General features: G+C 40.4%; 2 protein-coding genes across 3 annotated transcripts in view; one reads left to right on the forward strand and one right to left on the reverse strand.

Moving 5' to 3' along the window:
* Positions 1–2,746, reverse strand: part of HSPA14 (heat shock protein family A (Hsp70) member 14) — a 60,429-nt gene extending 57,683 nt beyond the window's left edge. For both annotated transcript variants that reach the window (XR_013996279.1, XM_081096570.1), the window contains exon 1: positions 374–2,746. Coding sequence is in view for 1 of the 2 variants with exons in the window: in XM_081096570.1 (XP_080952696.1) it covers positions 374–799 (426 nt within the window). In the remaining variant the exon portion in view is untranslated. The remainder of the gene's footprint in view (positions 1–373) is intronic.
* Positions 916–20,276, forward strand: CDNF (cerebral dopamine neurotrophic factor; the record flags this gene model as incomplete). The annotated part of the gene is made up of 4 exons (XM_081096592.1): positions 916–1,030; positions 12,613–12,740; positions 14,896–15,037; positions 18,989–20,276. The coding sequence occupies 4 exons, from the start codon at positions 916–918 to the stop codon at positions 19,165–19,167; spliced, it is 564 nt and encodes a 187-aa protein (XP_080952718.1). The 3' UTR covers positions 19,168–20,276.
* Between the last annotated feature and the right edge of the window lie 2,079 nt (positions 20,277–22,355).

A 22,355-nucleotide genomic window follows, 5' to 3' on the forward strand; every position in this document is an offset into this window, starting at 1 on the left:
CGCAGGATCAACCACAGCTCCAGCCGCAGATCACCGCCACCCCGCCCTTTCCCGGCAAAGGTCCCCAAAGCTCCGGGCCTCCTGGGGCCGCTCCATCCCAGAGACCCTCCCGGCCTCCTGCGGCCTGACGCCCCCGGACCCCGCGCGCCGGCGTCGTCACGCCCCTCCCTCCAGGCCGCGGCTGGCTTTCCGGAGCCGCCGGCGATGAGGCCGGCCCTTTGCTTGGAAACTTCCCCGCAGTAAAGCCTCGCCGCGCGCCGTTCCTCGGCCAGCGATACGCAGTTCCACGCCGCAGGTGACCGGAGACCTGGACACGCACTCGGACAACGGGTGGCTGACACCGGGCCCACAGCCCAGCCCCCCACTCCCTCACCTTATAGACGGCCACGCAGGCTGAAGTGCAGCCCAGGTGAACTCCGATGGCCGCCATGAGGCGGCAGAGAAGGCGGCAGCAGCAGAGCGGTCCCCCGCCGACTACAGGTCTCCGGCTCCCGACAGCCCCATCAGGCACCGCGGAGACTCCACGTTCCTGCCCGCCCACTGCGTCGGTCCGAACGCCGCGGCCTCCCGCGTTGTCGCCAATCAGCGTGAAGGTCCCGCCTCTTGCACGGCAGTCGACGAATAGCTTTCCTGCGTCCCCACCTGCCCCGCAGAAGCCGCACGGCGTGTGCTGTAGTGCGCACGCGCAAATCAGGGTTTTTCTATAAAAAGGAAAGGGCTCCTTCCCGCCGGGTGTTTTGCCCCTTCGCTGAGAGCCAATGGCAAGTTGGGCGAGGGTGGGTTGAGTGAGTTGCGTCATTTAGTCCCAGCAACTCCGGGCTCTCTGCGCTCCCCAGCTTCCGGCGCAGCCTCACGCTTGCGTCGCGGCCCGCGGTCGGTGCTGCTGGCCTGGGCGTCTGGAGCTGCAGGCTCGGCATGCGGTGCGCGAGCCCAGCCGTCTGGCTGGCCTTCTGCGCCGGGCTCTGGGTCTCTAACCCGGCGCCGGCGCTGGGCCAGGAGGCCGGGGGGCGCCCGGGGGCCGACTGTGAAGGTGAGCGGTGTGAGACCTGCTTGCATGGCGGTGGCACCGCGCTGCACCGGCCCGTTGTTGGCTTTGGCTTCTTTGGGCCGTGGCTGTAAATAATCTTCCACTCCGAAAACGCGGGCCGCGTCTCGTTTCCGAGCCCCTGCGCCCGTGCCCAGGCAAAAGTGAGAGCCGGGCCCGGCACCGTATGACAGACTGCGTGGTCTAGGCTGGTGGGCTTGGATCTGGGTTCGATTTTGTGCGGCTGGATTCAGACGACCAAGGTGCCGAACTGATTCAGCTGCTCCTAACCGGCGACATTTGCTTCTCCTTGCGCAGGCGATGTCTTTTAAGTTCAAATTAGTTTGCAGCTCCCCAGTGGAAAATAAAACACGACAGGTTGTAATTGAGTTGAGGTGGCTTAACTAAGGGCTATGAGGACATAACGTTTGTTTTGTTATGACTACAGGGAAAAGTTGCTTTACAAAGGAGTATATTAACTTCTTAGAGGAGAAATACAGAAGAACGATTCCTTTTCCGTTCATAGAATCTCAGCTGCGGACTTAAAGTCAGAACACGTACCCTCTGGCTCTGTGGTGGACTTAACTTGGTTCTGGCAGAAATCATTGTGATAATACCTCCTTCAGAGGGCCAAGATAAAAGCTACACTAGTTTATTTCTCCTGCAATACCTCCACGATCCATTCATTGAAATAATTTAAATGTATATCCTCACCCTTCTGTTAGCTTGCAATCTATAATTACGTAACAGGAAATTGTAAATACACAGTATATGTTGAATGAATGGGTACACATAGTCTATATTACAACTAAATAAGGCCTCAGAATTGAAGCCAAATTTTCTGTTAGCCCTGCAATAATTAAACTTATCTCCAGAAATTAAAAATGTCTACACGGTGTACTTTTTAAAAACTTTATGTAGATACTTAGCTAAGTTATAATTTTGTCCTACACATTTAATGCAGAATTTGTGAGGCATAAACAATTGATTAGTCACCAGTAATTTATTTTCTGGAGCTTCTACCTAAAAACATTTCAGAAGAGCCAGAGCATCTGGATTAATTATATGTGAAGCTTATGCCATCTTTCCTGAATTTACTATAGCATATTGTGATTATTAACTTGAATGTCTAACCTGGGTGTGTATTTCCTTTGTTAGATAAAGAAGTTACAGAATTACAGCAAAGGAAGTACTAGTTTTAAAATTAAGAAATAGATTGTAGATTTGGCTCTCTTACTGCATATGAGTATTACTAACCATTTAAATCTCCCTCAAGGTATAAGATTAAAATGCTATATGCATACTATAAGACAAAGGTAAAATACTGATCAGTCCATGAACCACCTGGACCTATTGAAATGTTAAGTTCGCAAAACGTTTTAAAAAACATTTAAATCAATTGGTTACTTTTTCAATTGGAAGACTTCATATTTAAAAATTCAGATTTCTGCCTTTTCTTAAAATTCAGGTGACCTGTTAAGACTAGCCCGTATGTCCAAGTAGTAGGAATTGGCTGTGGCTGCTCTTTTTAAAAAGGACATGTGTTCTCCAGGTTTTGTTTCTGTTTTTCCTACTCGGATTTCTTTCACCCATTCATTTTACTTGCATGAACCCTGAGATTATTTACGTTTCTGACCCCTGCACTAGTTAGGTCATTTGAGGCTTACTGGAAAAATGTAAAAATTTTCAGATCTTATTAAACACATCATATTATGATACAGCCATGGTAAAAAAAAAAAAAAAGAAAAAAGAAAAGAAAAGAAATAAGAAAATAAAAGCATTGTATTATGAGACTTTTAAAAAAACTTTTATTTTGAAATAATTATAGATTTGCTTATGGGACTATTTTAATTAAAAAAAAAAGCCCACAACAAATAAAATAGTATGGTTATCTGGTTATAGCAATAAATACATGCCAGAAACTTAAGTTATTTGTTAGGCAATTTATGGTGAAATAAGCCCAAGGAGTAAACTTTCATTCTTTTTTTTTAAAAAAAATATATTTTATTGATTTTTTTACAGAGAGGAAGGGAGAGGGATAGAGAGTTAGAAACATTGATGAGAGAGAAACATCGATCAGCTGCCTCCTGCACACCCCCCACTGGGGATGTGCCCGCAACCAAGGCACATGCCCTTGACCGGAATCAAACCTGGGACCCTTGTGTCCACAGGCCGACGCTCTATCCACTGAGCCAAACCAGTCAGGCAGACTTTCATTCTTATCTTCACTTCTCTGTGGCATGAGACACCACTGACTTCTTTCTCTTCCAGAAACTTCCTTCTCTTGATGGCGTTGATACTGTATGCTTTTTTCTTGCCTTTGCTTCCTGTCTCTGTGCCCACTTGTTCATGGTATCTTTCTGATTCTCTAGCCAGGTCTTCAGTATTAGAATTTTCCAGAGTTCTGTCTTTGGTCTCCTATACAATCAGAATCCACCTAACTATAGTCTGATTAATCCCAAATATTTATATCTAATCCTACTCCTTTTGAGAGTCCCAGAACTTGCATCCAATTGACTACTGGATATCCCCACTTAGATATCTTATATCTCAAACTCAACAGAGTCACAAACCAAAGTCATCATCTCCTCCCTTCTTAGTCTCCAAAACCTGTTATGCTTATGGTGACAGTATCTACCTGGTAAACTAGACTAGACTTTTCTTCCTCCCTGATCCCCTATGTCCATCAGTCACTATCTCTATTTATTCTACCTTCTGGTTGTGTCCTTTCTCCTTCCCCAGCTCCATTGCCTTGTTAAAGATATTCACCATTTTTATCTTCCTTTTGCCACAGCAGCATCCTTCTTGCCACCTTTCTTCCTCTACTCTAGTCTATAGCAGTGTTACCATGTTACTCCCTTATTTAATATCTTTTAGTGGTCTCCCACTTTCCCCCAGGTCTGTGCTTCTATATTTTCCCCACTGTATCTAGTATAGTTCTCCTAGTGCTCAGTAATTGTTCTGAACAAAGGTATGCATATATGTTGTCATTAATCCTCAGTGGGATCCAGTTAAAGGAGTCTTGAAGTTGACTTTTGCCTTGAGAGCATTTGCTGCACAGCAATCTGAACTTAGGTTTTCATGGCTTTGGGTACATTGAAGAGAATAAAAGACAAAGTGAGGACTCTCCCAAGTTAGAAGTGTAATACTAGGTTCTTTCCCTTCCCCCTCCCTAATTAATTAGGAACTCCAAAGAACTAGACCTTCATTATGAAAGGTAAGGGTGTGTGTGTGTGTGTGTGTGTGTGTGTGTGTGTGTGTGTGTGTAAGAACAACTCTACTACCATCTTCAAACTAAAAAGGAATTGTATTACTTGAATTGTTTAAGGATTAACAGGGGAAACAAAAATATCTCCAGATAATTAATAATCACAAGCTAATCCACATATAGGCTGAAGCCCAAATTCATATAATATGGATGGTTCAAAACATTGCAAATTGATCATTTAATATAAAGGGATTCCAAGCAAACATCAACAAATGCCAGTCTTACCTATAGGAATTCACCTTCCACCTAGTCCTCAAAGAATTCCCACAGCCGAAGTTCCAAGAAATAAAGCTTATATTCAGAAAAATGACAAACCCATGGAGAAGAAAAGCACCATAAGTGATAGCCGGTTGAGACAAGAGACAGAAGAAGCACACCAGAAAAGGCTTCGGGTATTGGAATTACTAGGGATCTATAATAAAAGTGTAATGTGCTAATGATACTGGACAGCTGAATGACCTTCTGGACGAAGCCAGGGCTGTGAGGGCTGAGCCCCTTGCATGAATTTCGTGCTTTGGGCCTCTAGTAGAATATAAAAGGTATATCATGTTTAAAGAAACAAAGGAAAGAATTGAAGATATAAATAAAGGCAGGAGGCAATTAATAAAAGTCCAACCATATTTGGAAGAAAAAAACAAACTTCTACAAATAGAAATTAATGGGGTTAACAGTAGATTAAGCAGCTGAGAAAAGAATGAGTTAGAAGACTGAAGTAATTAAGAAGGAATCTTTGAGATTTAAGAAAATTTATGAAAGGAAGATGAAAGTACAATGAGGATACAAAAGAATTCCAACATAGGTTAACTGGACTTCCAGAAGAAGAGGAGGATAGCTCAATTTTCCAAATTCATGAATGTCATCAATCCACAGATTGGAAAGTCCAATATGCTCCAAACCAAAGAAATAAAATTATATGGCTAGTATCTATTCTAATAAAAGGGTAATATGCTAATTAGACCAGATATTTTCCGGACATCCTTCTGGACAAAGCCACAGTGGCGGGGTCCGAGGCAGAGGCGGTTAGGGGCAATCAGGCCAGCGGGGGAGGGTAGTTAGGAGCGATCAGGCTGGGGGGGGGGTAGTTAGGGGGTGATCAGGTCAGCAGGGGGGCCATTGGGTGATTAGACCAGCGGGGGGCGGGGGGGGGCAGTTAGGGAGCAATCAGGCTGGCGGCAGGGAGCAGTTAGGGGTGATCAGGCCAGCAGGCAGAGGCAGTTAGGGGTGATCAGGCCTGGGGGATCGGACCTAAACCTGCAGTCGGACATCTCCTGAGGTGTCCCAGATTGGAGAGGGTTCAGGCCGGGCTGAGGGCCTCTTCCCCCCGCCCCCTCCGCCCCCGTGCATGAATTTCATGCACCAGGCCTCTAATCATATAATAAAGGAATTGGAAAAAAAAGAAAAGAAAATCTTAACCACAGTTAGAGAAAAAAGACTGATGACCTTCAAAAGGATGGCGATTAGATTGACAGATGAATTAGCAATGCTTTAAAGGTCCAAGGTCCCACAGGTAGTAGGTAGTATAGCCAGAATTTGGACCCAGGGAGGCTGACATCAGAGCCTGAGCACCAAAAGTTTGCAGCTTCAATTCCCAGTCAGGTTGTGTATAGAAGACAACTATTGATGTTTCTCTCTTGGATTTTTTCTCTCTCTTCCTCTCTCTAAAGTCAATAAGCATATCCTTGGGTGAGTATGAAAAAAATCATGCTGGTTAGAATTTTGAATATGGGTCAGTTTATAGCAATCCTCTGACTAGGTGGTACTACAAATGCTGGTGAAAAAAATAAAAATATCATAAAAGAACCAAAGAGCTGGCAAGATAGGCTGAATAGAACAAAGTGGAAAGGAAAGCAGCAATTCTGAGAGAGAAATTGAGCTTACAGTCATTTTGCCTTGAGGACATTGGCCAGTCAGTGTAAAGGTGACCTTTGGTGTGAGGGATATAGGAGACTTGTTTTAAGTGGCAAATCTATCTACTAGAACTCTTTCACATTAACCTGGGTTCTCCAAAGGATTTCTTCCTCAAAGTAAGGATGAATAAGTAGTAAACCTAACCCATCCTTACTCATAAAAGACCATAAGGAAATTTTCCTTGATGTTGAGCAGGGTAGAAGAAAAGGAAAAAGAAAACATCTCTGAGAGATTTTAACCACAAGATGTCCCTCACTTGAATTTGCAGTCAAAATTCACATCAATTCTCGAAAAAACTTCAAAGTATTTACTTAGTTTAATGAAGTCCCAGTTAGGCCTGATAAATACAAACACAAATCCTTTATGGAAATACGGCATCTTTATTTTAGGTCTCACATAATCTCCACAAATATGTTCCAAGGACTATGGGTATCATGCAGTACAAAATAACCAAGCACACAAAGAAACAAGGTTCCAGGAGCAAGAATCATAGAACAACAACAACAAAAAGAAACACGGTCATGAACAGATGATAAAACAATCGTGTGTGTGTGTGTGTGTGTGTGTGTGTGTGTGTGTGTATATATATATATATATATCTCAACTTGAAAATATCTGCAGGGAATAGGAAACTATAGGAATTGACCTAGCATATTTGAAAAAAGAAAGAGAACTTCTAGAAATAAAAATTTTAAAAAACTTAGTGAGTGGATTTAATAGTAAAATATAGACAGCTAATAATGGAATAGGTTAAATAGAACTTGATTCCTCAAAGCGTGTTCTTCATATCAGCAGTGCTGGCATCTCTTAGTAACTGGTTGGAAATGCAGAATCTTGGGTCCTATTCCAGACCTATACATTAGAATCCAAACTTTAACAAGTCTCTAGGTTATTAATATGCACATTAAAGCTGATCTAAGATGAGGCCAGAGAGTCTTCATTTCTAACTAACTCCCAGGTGATGCTAATGGTATTAAACCAAGAACCACAGTCTGAGTACCAAAGAACTAGAAGTTGGCTATGGGTGTTGTTGCCTGTCATAAGAATTCTACATAATGCAGCACACAGCAACAAAAGAATGGAAAATAAGAAAGAAAGATTAAGAGTTATGAGAACAGATTGAGAAGATCCAAAATATGTGTAAGTGGAGTTCTGAGTTTTTGTCTCCTCCTTTCTGAAGTGCATCATTTAGTAATTATCCTACAGTGCTTCGCACATAGAAAGTGCTCAGTAAATATTTATTCATTGAGTAAATTAATGTATCAAATGAACATAGTTTAAATGACTTTTAAGTGTCTAGTTTGTGCATAAGAGTGATTTATAGATCTTGCCCCATTTATAGACAGAGAATACATGATTATTGGGGCCTGGGGGACAGAACATATTACCCAATTTTAATTAATACTATGAATTAAGAGGAAGGATGGAGAGAACCAAGGGTCTATATCCTCTCTAATTTTCCTTACTATATTTCCATGGAAGTCTCTTTCTAATATTAGAGCTATTGATTTCCAGCATAGGCTTCTTGCCTCTGTTTCCTTCATGACTTGCATGCCCCATTTTAGAAAGTAACATGGGAAAGCATCCTCCTCCTATTATAGGGTAACCCAATGGATAATTGTGGGCCGAGTCACACCACCTGGGGTCTAATTCCTTCTCTACCACTAATTGGGCAAGTTAATTGGCCTCTCTTTGGCTCAGTTTTTTTTTTTTCATCTGTAAAATGAGGATAGTAACGTATTTACATCATAGCTTTGTTCTGGGACTTAAATGAATTAGTATATGTAAAGTGCTTAGAACAGTGCCAGCACCGTAAATGCCCAACACATGTTGGCTATGGGTGTTGTTGCCTGTGCCTCTTTTGAGCGCCATCTATTCACTGGCTCTTGATACTATAATCCTATATAATAAAGGAATTATATGCTAATTAGACCAAACAGCAGGATAACCTTCTGGACGAAGCTGAGGCTGCGAGGCTGAAGCAGAGGGCCGAGGCAGCTGGGCTGTGAGGGCCAAGCCACTTGCACAAATTTTGTGCATTGGGTCTCTAGTCCTATATAATAAAAGGCTAATATGCAAATTGTCCCCTCCAGAGTTTGACCAACTGGGAGTTCAACAGCTCGCTATGACATGCATTGATCACAAGGGGGTGGCGTGGGATGAAGGAAGGCCCCGGCCAGCAGCCCACAGCCAGCAGCTGGCAGCCAGGGGAAGGAAGGCTCTGATCAGCCCTGATTGCTGGCCAGGCCTAGGGAACCTACATGTGCATGAATTTTGTGCACTGGGCCTCTAGTCAAATACAATTGTTCAAATTGGGGTTTCACCTCAGGCTCATAATAATGGAACATATAGACTTATGCAGATTACCAAGGGGCTTTATCCAAGATCACATTCAGGTTTTTTCTGTGCTTTAAACTAAGATGTCCCTTAGAGTACTATAGTAGGAGACTTCTATTGACATCAGTGGATAGATCTTCTAGATAGAAAATCAAGAAGGAAACATCCACCTTAAATGACACATTAGATCAGATGGATTTAATTGATATCTTCAGAGCATTTCACCCCAAAGCAGAAGAATATACATTTTTTTCAAGTACACATGGAATATTTCTAAGCTAGACTACATGTTAGGACACAAAACAAGTCTAAATAAATGTAACAAGATTGAAATTATATCTAGCATTTTCTCTGGCCATAATGGTATGAGACTAGAAATCAGTCACAAGAAAAAAATCCGAAAAACACATAAAGACATTGAGGCTGAATAATAAGTTACTAAATAATGAGTGGGTTAACAATGAGATCAAGGGAAAAATCAAAAGATACCTTGAAACAAATGAAAATAAGAATCAACAACTTAAAATCTACAGAACACAGCGAAAGCAGTCCCAAGAGGAAAATTCATAGCATTACAGGCCTATCTCAAGAAACAAGAAAAATTTCATACAATCTAACCTTGCATTTAAGGGAACTAAGAAAAGAACAACAAACAAAGCCCAAAGTGAGTAGAAGGAAGGGAATAATAATGATAGAGCAGAACTAAATAAAACAGGGTCTAAAAAACCCCACACAATTCAAAATATCAATGAAACCAAGAACTGGTTTTTTGAAAAGATAAGAGTGACAAACCTTAACCAGATTCATCAAGAAAAAAAGAGAGAGGACCCAAATAAATAAAATCAGAAATGAAAGCAGGGAAGTAACAACTGACACCACAGAAATACAAAGGATTATAAGAAAATATTGTGAATAACTATATACTAACAAATTGGACAATCTGGAAGAAATAGACAAATTCCTAAAAACATATAACATTTCAAAACTAAATCAAGAAGAAAACAAAGGTCTGAACAGACTGATTGCAACTAATAAAATTGTAGCAGTAATCAAAAACTCACAACAAACAAAAGGGCTGGACCAAATGGCTTCACATGTGAATTTTACCAAATACTCAAAGATGAAGTAACACCTGCCCTTCTCAAACTATTCTAAACAATTCAAGTAGAGAGAAAACTCCCAAATTCATTTTATGAAGCCAACATTATCTTAATTCTAAAACCAGATAAAGACACTACAAAGCAAGAAAATTGTAGGTCAATATTCCTGATGAACATAGAAGTAAAAATCCTCAACAAAATATTAGCAAAAAAACCTAGCAATACATTATAGGTCATACACCATGATCAACTAGGGATTATTTTGTGCATGCAGGGTTGTTACAACATCAGCAAATCAATTAATGTGATACATAACATAAATAAAATGAAGGGTAAAAATCTTATAATGATATCAACAGATGCAGAAGAAGCTTTTGACAAAAATCTAGTACCCAGTTATGATAAAAACAAACAACTTTCAGCAAAGTGGGAATAGAGGGAACATATATTAACATAAATGACATTATGACAAACATAAATGACAAACCCACAGCTAACATCATATTCAATGGGTAAAAACTAAAAGCATTTCTCCTGTGATCAGGAACAAGGCAGGGATGACCACTTTCACCATTCTTCTTCAACATAGTACTGGAAGTCCTTGCCAGAGCAATCATACAAGAAGAAGAAATAAAAGGCATCCAAATTGTAAAGAAAGAAGTAAAACTGTTATTATTTACAGATGACATAATATTGTATTTAGAGAGCCCTAAAGATTCCACCAAAAAACTACTAAAACTGATAAATGAATTCAGTGAAGTAGCAGATACAAAAATAAATATTTAGAAATCAGTTGCATTTTTATTTGCCAATAATGAATTATCAGAAAGGGAGACTAAGAAAATCCCATTTACAATTTCATCAAAAGAAATAAATACCTAGAAATAAATTTATCCAAGAAAGTAAAAAACCTATACTTGGAGAATTATAAGACAGTGAGGAAAGGAATTGAAGAGGATACAAATAAATGGAAGCAGACACAGTGCTCATGGACAGGAAGAATTAACATTGTTAAATGTCCATGCTACCTAAAGCAATCTATTGGTTCAACGCAATTCCTATTAAAATACCAATGACATATTTTACAGAACTAGAACAAATAGTCCAAAAATTTATATGGAGCCACAAAGACCCCAAATAACTACAGAAGTCTCGAGAAAGAAGAACAAAGTTGGAGGAATCACACTACCTGATATTAAACTATACTACAAGGTCACAGTAGTCAAAGCAGCATGGTATTGGCAAAAAAACAGACATACAGATCAATGGAACAGAAAAGAGAGTCCAGAAATAAATCCATGCCTGTTCGATCAACTACTATTTGACAAAGGAGTCAAGAACATACAATGGGATAAAAACTGTTTCTTCAATAGTGGTATTGGGAAAATTGGACAGATATGTGCAAATAAATGAAACTAGATCACCTTCTTACACCATATACAAAAGTAAAAATGGGTTAAAGACTTAAATGTAAAAACTCAAAAGCATAAAACTCCTAGAAGAAAACATAGGCAGTAAAATCTCTGACACCTCTCTTAGCAATATTTTTTTTATATATCCTCAGGCAAGGGAAACAAATGAAAAAATAAGCAAATGGGACTACATCAAACTAAAAAGTTTTGCACAAAGAAATCATCAACAAAAGGAAAAGACAACCTACTGAAAGGAGAACAAATTTACCAATTATACATCTGCAAAGGGGTTAATATTCAATATTCAGAAAGAACTCATACAACTCAACACCAGAAAAGCAAATAACCCAATCAAAAAATGGGCAGAGGACCTGTAGAGACACTTCTCCAAAGAGAACATAGAGATGGCTAATAGACATATGCAAAGATGCTCAACATTACTAAGCAGAGAAATGCTAAATATCCCACAATGAGATATCACCTTACACCTGTCAGAATGGCTATCATCAATCAATCAACAAACAATAAGTGTTGGTGAGGATATGGAGAAAAGGTAACCCTTATGCTGTTGGTGAGAATGCAGATTTGCACAGCCAGTATGGAAAACAGTATGGAGTTTCCTCAAAAGATTAAAAATGGATCCAGTGATGCCACTTCTAGGTATATATATCCAAAGAAATAAAAAACACTAATTTGAAAGAATATATGCCCCCTTATGTTTATTGCAGCATTATTTATAATAGCCAAGATATGGAACCAACCCAAGTGCCCTTCAATAGATGAGTGAATAAAAAAGTGTTAGTATATATATAAAATGGAATAATACTTGGCCATAAAAATGGATGATATCTTCCTATTTGCGATAGCATGGATGGATTTAGAGGGTATTATACTAAATGAAATAAGTTAGAAAAAGAAAAATACCATATGATTTCACTTATATGTTGAATTTAAAGAGAAAATAAATGAACAAACAAAAGAGCAACAGACTCATAGATACAGAGAACAGACTAGTGGCTTCCAGCGGGGAGAGGGTTGAGGCCCTGGGTGAAAAGGTGAAGGGATTAAGAAGTGCAAGTTGGTGGTTAAAAATAGTCATGGGGATATAAAACATAGCATAGGAAATCTAGTTAATAATATTGTAATAACTATGTATGATTCCAGGGGGACCACTGCTAAAGTATATGATTATCTAACCACTATGCTGTACACCTGAAACTAATACAAAGTAATATTGAATGTAACCCCCATCACTAAAACTAAGATGTCCAAAGCATTATATTCTATAAAAAGCTGTATTTTCTTTTAGGGTCAGCCAAAATTTGTAGGAATGTTCTAATTTCAGGTGGAACTTGGTTCTGAAGATGGATTGATTGATTCTATAAACTTATATTACTCAAAGCCCAATCCTAAGCTAATGGCTACAGGCCCAAATCATTCTTCCTAAAGTGTTAATTCATTGTCACAATGCATTAAATCATACTTACACTTTTATTTGGTGAGTAGGACATAGCTGTGGTATTTATTTTGTATATAAATACATAATTTCTTTGTTCTTTCTAGTATGTGAAGAATTCTTGAACCGATTCTACAATTCCTTGATAGCCAGAGGAATTAACTTTTCTCTGGACACCATAGAAAAAGAATTGGTCAGCTTTTGCTTGGGCGTCAAAGGAAAAGAAAACCGCCTGGTATGGTAAATTTTCACCTTGTACTTGAGGGGAAGCTGATACTTTCACTTCTTATCTTGGACTTGATGTCCTCCTGCTTAGATGCTGGCCTCAGGCATGTTCACTGTAGAGAGCAAGCAGAAATTGATCATTCAGTGAAATGCAGTCATATGAATTTTCATCTAGAATACATCTGATTTTATTTTGCTTTTGGAATAAACCACAGACAACCAAGCCCATATTCTATCTAATAAAAGAGAAACATGGTAATTGGCGTACAACCGCTACCCTTCCCATTGGCTAATCAGCGAGATATGCAAATTAACTGCCAGCCAAGATGGTGGCCGGCAGCCAGGCAGCTTGAAACTAACATGAGGCTTGCTTGCTTCAGTGACGGAGGACTCCAACGTTCCCCGCCTGCCTTGCTGGCCTCTGAGTTTGCAGTTTAAGAAACATTGTAACAAATATAGAAGCTAAACAAAACCCCAGAAACCTGCTTTCAGCGAGCCCGGGATCTCAGAGCTGGAGTTATACATTGTTTTGACTATAGAACACAAACAAACCAGATACCTTCTTTCAGCAGCAGAGGCCTCAGAGCTGGAGCCAGAGCTAAAGCTGGCCCAGAATAAAAAAAAAGAAAGAAAAAAAGGAGCAGTTGGGAGCTCAGTCAGCCTGAAAACAGCCCTCAGCCCCTCACCCAGGCTGGCCAGGCACCCCAGTGGGGACCTCCACCCTGATCCAGGACACTCTTCAGGGCAAACCAGCCAGCCCCACCCATGCACCAGGCCTCTATCCTATATAGTAAAAGGGTAATATGCCTCCCAGCACCGGGATCAGCGGAGCCACGAGGCCTCCCGGCACCGGGATAAGCGTGACAGGGGCAGCGCCCAAACCCCCTGATTGCCCTGCGGCTCTGTGTGTGACAGGGTGTGGCGCCTCAACCCCCTGATCGGCCCTGCTCTGTGCGTGACAGGGTGCAGCGCCCCAACCCCTTGATGGGCCCTGCTCTGTGTGTGACAGGGGGTGGCGCCACAACCTCCCCATCGACCCTGCCTTGAGTGTGACAGGGGGTGGTGCCCCAACCCCCCCGTCGGCCCTACCCTGAGCGTGACTGAGGGTGGCATTGCAACCTCCCAATCTGCCCTGCTCTGTGCATGACAGGGGAAGGCGCCCCAACTCCCCAATCGGCCCTGCTCTGAGCCCGACCAGGGGCTGCACCTAGGGATTGGGCATGCCCTCTGCCACCCGGGAGCAGGCCTAAGCCAGCAGGTCGTTATTTCCCGAGGGGTCCCACACTGCGAGAGGGCACAGGCCGGGCTGAGGGACTCCCCCTTCTCCCCGAGTGCACAAATTTTTGTGCACCAGGCCTCTAGTTTTCTTAATAAAATTATACAATTGAGTGTCTAATTGAGAATTCACTGTCCTGAGTTAAGAATGGATAGACTTTCTACTTCTTACCGAGACAATGAGTTCAACCTTTCCAAATATTTTAAATTATTATTTATATATAACCAACCAAGTTTTCTTGTACTGGTGTTTTCATAGTGTTTCCTGGGTATACACAAATGACTTTTTAAATAAACTGGTTTACATCACTAAAAACAATCTTAGGGCAATTCCTTTTGCCTAAAATTGTCATTTTAAATTTCCAGTTAAAGTTGCATTGCTGACAGCTCACCTCTGACACATTTAAAACTCTCAGCATTTATTTGTACCATTAAGTTTTATATTTTTAAATGTGAAATGCTTAAGTTGGGTAGCTTTAAAGGCAGTATAACATGAAAAAGTGCACTGACTGTAGAGCGAAAATGCTAGATCTTAAAAAAATTATTCAACTTGCTAGCTGAGTGACCTTCAGTTGGCTTGGGTATAAAATGGGGATAATAATAGTAGTTACTTCACAGGATTGTTGTGATAATTAAATAAGTCAATACCTGTAAAGCCCTGAGAGCAGCGCCTGGCACAAGGAAAACACTCAGCAAGCCTTGGAGCATCATGTGAACTGTCGGGCACTTCTAATTAGGATGATCATGGCAATGCGGTCATTTGTTTTCTGGTGTCTTAGGAGGGCTTGAAATTTAATAGTGGGGCCATGAAAACTAGGTTAACCTCTTTCTTACTTTTCAAAACCGTATCACTTGCTTTGGGCCACTAAATTCTCTTCATTCTCCATCAGTGCTATTATCTAGGAGCAACAAAAGATGCGGCCACAAAAATCCTAAGTGAAGTCACTCGTCCAATGAGTGTGCACATGCCTGCAATGAAGATTTGTGAGAAGCTCAAGAAGATGGACAGTCAGATCTGTGAGCTGAAATATGGTATAATGGAGTCAAGTCTTTTTTTCCCTAGGATGTGTGAAGTATTGCCAATTCTCAAAACAGGCTATTTTTTCTAAAAAGTCAGTGTTAGAAGGAAAGAAATTCTTCATTTGTCATTATGTTGTTAGGCTGCTGAATGATACTTAATGTCTCTTGATCTTTTGGGGGAGTAAGAGAAATAAATACTGGCATAATCAGTGTAGGTAAATCAGTGTCATTCCAAATAGGAAAGTTTAAGCTCTTATATCATCAAGGCAGTGTCAACTGTGTATGTCAAGGAAAAATTCAAAATATTGAGGGAATAACTACTCATGGTAATTTAGCTCTTGGCAACCTATTAAGGAAAGTTGCATCTATTTAAATATTCAAAGGTGATGTAAAGACTTTGAAGTTTTAAATGTGTGTGTATCGTTTCCCTTAGATTTGCCTATTATTCTGCCAGCTTTACATTTTGGGAAATAGGTTATTCACTTCAAATCAGGTTTTGCTGATGAAATGTCCTTATTGAGGGTGCATAAAATAAACAGTGAGGAAAGAAAGATGTCTTATTTAAATCATTATCATTGGCCTTCTACAGTTCACATAGATAAATCTATTCCTATACTGAAACTTTCTATCTGGGCCAGCCTTTTTGGGTAGATTGAGTAGGTGTGATAAATGCTGGGGGGATTCCTCCCTTAGCCTAGCCTTAACACCTGAAATGCCACCAGTAGAGACCCGTTTCTTTTGTTCAAGTCATTGTTTTATGTTGCATACCAGTGTAGTATTGTAAACTACCTAATTAGCACCCAGATCTGAATTATTTTCTAACATAGCTGTGTAATATGCCTATGGACCATAACTACATAGCTGGCTTTAAATAGGTTTAAGGTTGGAAGGTACCAAAAATCCCCAGGTCTCTCAATTTGCCAAGGGCAGGCCCTAAATTCCAGGATAGTGATTATGGGACAGGCATCCTTTTTCATGGGCTTTCAAGTAATGAAGTAGAGGCAGGAATCACTGAGTCCATATAAACAGTAGTCTTGAAAGGGACAAACCTATGCTGATTCTTTAATTCAACAACTTTATTTTGAATATCTTCTATTATGTGCCAGAGATGTTACTGGGTTCCTTGGATAATAGAAAAATTAATCATTTATTATTAAGAAATGAGTATCAACCTTTTTCTTGTAGTTTTGGGGTGTCATAGTGGTTTCCCATTTTTAAAATTAATACCAGATTCCAAGTTCTTTAGAAAAGCTCAAGGAAACTACTGACACTTGACAGAAAGTATATTTCTCCTTCAACCATTTATCTTGAATAGACCACTAGTCCTTATTTTTTGTTCCCTACTTATTGTTGGCAAAAAAACTGAGATTGAACAGGGGCCTTTGAGCTGTGGGATATTAATAATTTGGGCTATAAATGCTTCTACTTATAAAGGCATTCTTCAAGTCATCCATGAAATTATGATCAAGGTAAGTGTAGAGTTGAATATGTTTTCAATTAGGAAGGTGTCATTTAGTTTTTGACCTGAAAAAATATTTTTGCTTGTTCTGTATCTTAAAAGGATGGGGATCACTATAAAAATTTAAGGGTGGCCGACCCTTTCATCTGTATCTGACCCTTCAAATAAACAAGGCTTTAAAATCCAACTTTTATTATTTTTTTCCAGGTTTATTGAGATATAATTGACTTAAAACATTGTATAAATTTAAGGGAAATTACTCCTTTCTGATAGGGAAATTATAATCATAAGTATATTATAGATAAGCTTAATTTATTTTTCTGTTTTGGGGCTTGACAATAGAGAAGTAGTTGAGTCTTAACATTCTCTGCAGACAATCTGTAAATAGGGAAATGGTAGTCTTGCTAAAGGAGTTAGATATTGGTGACAAATGTTATTGGCAAGAATGTTAGAAGCCAGATTGGCTGGCACTGAAGCACCACCATTAGAGAAGTGGGTATCCCCCAAAGGACTGTAAGTGAATGCTGTGATAAATTAGTAATTCCAGTAGGGGTGGGGGATCAGGCGAGGTTAAGCAAAAACAAATAAGGATCAATAAAAATGCTCCTAAATATATTCATGTGTTTGGATTTCTTTATATTTGTATTTAAAGACTTGATAGTGCTTTGTAAATGTATGTCTGTTTTACTGAAGACATATCTATATATATATAAAGAGCCAGGGTCCATAACATTGCAACAACCAAGGCTCAACCGAACACTAGAAGTCAGTGTCTGCAGGCGGTGTGGTGCAGCGACCCAGCACTTACTGCCAAGGGGGCTGTGGATCAGGCCCATAGAGAGGCCTGCAGAGAGAGAGGCAGGGTCTGATCCACAGCCTCTGTGGTAGCTGTTGATCAGCCCTTGCCTCTTTTATCAGGCCCAGAGATAGGCCCGGAGATGCTGACTGGCATAGAAACTGACCAATCAGAATCAAATCTGGGTGAAGTGCCAGGAGCCAATGGCTGCCTAAGAGGCAGAGCTTTTGACGCTGACTGGCATAGAAACCGATCAATCAGAGTCTAATCTGGGTGAACTGCGAAGGCAGAAACTAAGGTGGGGGCTCAGGAGGGGTTTTAAGGGCAACAGCTGTTTGGTGTAAGGTGTAAGAAAGTGGTTCAATATTTTAATGACCGCTTTGGCAGTATAGTGCATATGGCTCTCTATCAGTCCAGGTATAGGGATTATGTGTTTTTGTCTGTGAAGAGCATCTCCTCCTGCTGAAAAAGGCTTTTTTCCTCCATTAAAGCAATCCTAGCCTATATAATCTATCTATACTAATAAAAGGGTAATATGCTAATTAGACCGGGTCAACTGGCCATCTTGCAGACATCCAGCTTCCTTCCAGACAAAGCCATGGTGGTGGGGGCTGAGGCAGAGGCAGTTAGGGGTGATCAGGATAGCAGGGGAGGGCAGTTGGGGGCAAGATCAGGCTGGCAGGAGAGGGCAGTTCGGGGTGATCAGGCAGGCAGAGGCAGTTGGGGACAATCAGGCAGGCAGGCAGGCAGGCAAGCCAGTGATCCCAGATTGTGGTCGGACATCCTCCAAGGGGTCCCCGATTGGAGAGGGTGCAGGCTGGGCTGAGGGAACCTCCCAACCCCCGCCCCTCTGCATGAATTCCGTGCACCAGGCCACTAGTCTTTACATCAGGGGTCCTCAAACTTTTTAAACAGGGGGCCAGTTCACTGTCCCTCAGACAGTGGGAGGGCCGGACTATAGTTTAAAAAAAAACTATGAACAAATTCCTATGCACACTGCACATATCTTATATTGAAGTAAAAAAAACAAAATGGGAACAAATACAATATTTGTATTTGCATGTGGCCCATGGGCCGTAGTTTGAGGACCCCTGCTTTACATAGAAAGTGAGCCATAACTTTCTAGTTATTTATGACCTATGGATTTCAGCTGGACACACACAGTTTGTCCCAAAGGCATCCCTTTTTATTGGTTCCCCTCTTTTACCTTAGGAGTGGCAATTAGAATGTGCTGCTGTTATTTTAGGATTGTTGATCTTGAGAAGGCATGGGGCAGTAGCAGGTATTGCAAAGCTACACTTTTGAAGCCTCCGTTTTGAAGCAAGCATAATTCCATGGAGAGAAAGTCTGATAGAACAACTTACCCCGGAAGCTCTCTTTATACAGTGGGGCCTTGACTTACAAGTTTAATTTGTTCCGAGACCGAGCTCGTTAAGGAGCTCGTAAACTCAAATTACTCTGTCAACTCAATGCAAAAAATTGGCTGAGAGACAGCTGGTATCTCAAAAAACTCGTTAGTCGGGACACTCATAAGTCAAGGCCCCACTGTATACACTTTCCTTAGGTTCTTGATTTCCATAGAAATTGGAACTGTTCTCCACTTTGGATCATAAGGTTGCCAGCACCCAGGTTAAATAACACCCTTTGCTTTTCTAAACGTTTCAGAGTTGTTTTTTTAAAATTTGTGTTTTTCCTTTTTGTCATTTAGAAAAGAAATTAGACTTAGCATCAGTGGACCTGTGGAAGATGCGAGTGGCAGAGCTGAAACAGATCCTGTACAGCTGGGGAGAAGAATGCAGGGCCTGCGCGGAGAAAGCTGACTACGTAAATCTGATCAAGGAGCTGGCACCCAAGTATGCAGCGATGCACCCCAGGACAGAGCTCTGACCCTCAGATGCTGGGGCACCACTGGTTGTAATTAGACAAAATGAGTCTCTAGGATATGGATGAGTTGGTTAAGAGTAACTGGGAATTGCACTGTACATGGTCACATACATTTTGTTTTGATATGACACTTCAGGACTGGTTGCTTGGGTTTGTAAGTAAAACAGTTAATATTGGTGGTATCTTACATTTTCAGTGTACCAAAACCTAAAAGTGCCTTTCTCATAATTTTCTGGTAAGGACTATGTAAATGATTATTGGCTACCTCCTAAAATTGGGAAAAGCAAACTATTGAAAAATTGATGTAGTAAATTGATTCTAAGAAGGAGGATAATGCTCACAGGTCTCTCTGTGAACAAATATTTAATTGAATGGGTTGGATTAGGACAGAAGGAACAATGTTTAGCTTATTAACTCTACACTTCAACTCAAAATAATAACCTGGCATAATAAAAAGTTTTTTAAAAAAAGTAAATTGTATTTTCAACTGCAAATCATTCTACTTTCTAGTTCTCTTTGATATCAGAAATTAGAGGGCAGGAGGCACTACTTGAAATCAGTGTCTCCCATAAGAAGAAACCTGTTTAAAACCCATTTAAAACCTGTTTAAACCTACTTAAAGGAAATAGATCAAGAATCTACTGAAGTGTAGCCAATGTTTTAGTAAATTGTATCAACACAAGTGAACAAAACTCAAGGTCTTTTGCATGCCTTTCTATCCCACAGTAGATAAGCTTTTGAAAGAGGATTAAAACATATTAAGGGCACATGCAGGCAACAAGGAGCTTTATGGTTCTCAGTGCTATTTTATCAGCTTTAAACTGCAAAAATCATTTTTGGCTCCATTTTCTGGTCACATAAGAAGGAGATCTGCTGTAGAAGTGGCTGCCTCTGTGTGGCAGGTGGAGATGGGGAATGACTGCAGAGCAACTCGAGGGAACTTTCTGGGATGATGGGACCCCCTATGCTTTGATGGTGGTTACATGGGTGAATATCATTGTTAAACTCATCTGGTAGTAAAATGAAGATCTGGGTATTTTGTTGTATGTAAATTATATCTAAAAGACGGCTGTAGAAAAACTATTTGAAAATTAATTAAAATTAAATGATTCAAAACTTCTTGTGTGTTTAAAGAATTTCAATTACTGACTGGAAGTCCTTTTGGGGAGTGGAGGAGAAATTTTCCTGACTGAAATTATATATTGGAAATATTATTTTCACTTTTAAATGCTGCACAGGTAAACAAAATTTCAGTTGAGCAGTTGGGATATAATCAAACTTATCAGAGAACTAGTCGTTAGTAACTTAAAAATGAGAATAAGAAGGCTTTGGTGTAATAAATGGCCAAAAGGGTTATTGTTTTTAGATTCTGAAAGCTTTATCATTATGTGTAAAGCACCCTACTTAATTATTATTATTATTATTATTTTTAATAGATTTTATTGATTTTTTACAGAGAGGAAGGGAGAGGGATAGAGAGTTAGAAACATCGATGAGAGAGAAACATCAATCAGCTGCCTCCTGCACAACCCCTACTGGGGATGTGTCTGCAACCAAGGTACATGCCCTTGACCGGAATAGAACGTGGGACCCTTGCGTCCGCAGGCCGACGCTCTATCCACTGAGCCAAACCAGTCAGGGCCACCCTACTTAATTATGAATTATATCTTTAAAATGCTCAAATTGAGGTTTTGTTTATTTGTTTTTACTTTTTATAAACTTATTGAAAGGTTAACATGGTGGTATGTGGGCAGGCTAATAGCCATCTCAGATAGTGATTTAAGAAAAATTGAATTTATTTAGGGAAAGTGATGGGGGATGGGATACCCAAAGGGAAGGGCTGCACAGCACCAAGCCAAGGGGCACTGGGTCCATGACGGAGGTTCATCCTTATATATAGTCATAGGCAGGAGGCCTTGTCCTCAGTAGTCCGGGGCCGACTTGGTGGGCTGAGAACGTGGATGGAATGCGGATGTGCGATCAAGAGTCTTTAGGACAGTTTTAATTCCTTAGATGGTCTGATTCCTGAAGCCCAGCAAGTTTTTCCTGGTCTTTGTTTTCCTGTGGTGGGAAGTTTACAAATGGCTGTTAAGGATTATATTGTCCTATAGTCCTAACACTTAATGTTTGTTTTTCTTTAGTGCATTTTGAAACTAAAGTTGTTATTTGAAAAAGTATGTTTTGACATCTGATCTCAAAATCAGGTCATATTTCTCAGGGTCTTTTTTTTCTTCAGGATATAAATCTAGGTAATATAAGAATACTGCCCATCAAGTCGTTCAAATCCATGCTATTTAGTCTAGTTTCTCAAAGGGCATTGAATCTAAGTCAGTGCTACTCAAACTTCTCAAACTGTGTATCCAAATCACCTGGGGATCTTGTTAAAATGGGGATTTGGAATCAGTAGATCTGGGAGGGGCCTGAGCCTTGGCATTATTAACAAGCCTCAAGTCATGCCCAGGCTGCTCTTCCAGGAACCACACTTTAAGTAGCAAGGGCCTGAGTAATGGATCCTGTGATTGATTTATTTTTTCCTTCTGCCAGTCTCAGTTAGTTAGGTTTACAATAGAGCTGAATATAACCATAGTGACAAAAAAAACAAACAACAATAAAATCACAAGCATTGATTCTTCCATGTAAAAGTAGTCCAAAGGTAGCCAGTCCAGAGTAAATATGGCAATTCTACAAAGTTCTCAGGGACTCAGCTCTTATCTTTTTGCTTCATATCCTAGTTGTAGGTTCCATTTTAAACCCTGGCCAGGTTGGCTGCTTAGAACCCTGTTCTGGAAGGCAGAAGGCATGGAAAGACTGTCTCTGCACTGAGTCAGCCTCTTTGGGGCAGCCTTTCTCCTCCCCACCCCCTTTCATGCTATTTGCTTCTTTCATAAATACAGGCAGTTATGTCTTTTCTTCTTTTTTCGTTTGTCAAGAAGTAGCAACTGTTTTTCTATTTTATTTTTATTTTAAATCTCTCTCTTTCGTGTGTGTGTGTGTGTGTGTGTGTGTGTGTGTGTTGGGTGTTGTGTGTGTGTTGTGTGTTGTGTGTATGTGTATGCATTTTTGGTGTGTTTTTACCCAAAATCTATAAGTACACAAGATTAAGAAGTCAGACATTCTGACAGATGTGACAGAACTCTGGACTAAAGACTTGCATTTAAACAGCAGTGGTCTGGGTCAGACATTATTCCTGA

Source organism: Myotis nattereri (assembly GCF_964212035.1).
Source record: "Myotis nattereri genome assembly, chromosome: 1".
Lineage (NCBI taxonomy): Eukaryota > Metazoa > Chordata > Mammalia > Chiroptera > Vespertilionidae > Myotis > Myotis nattereri.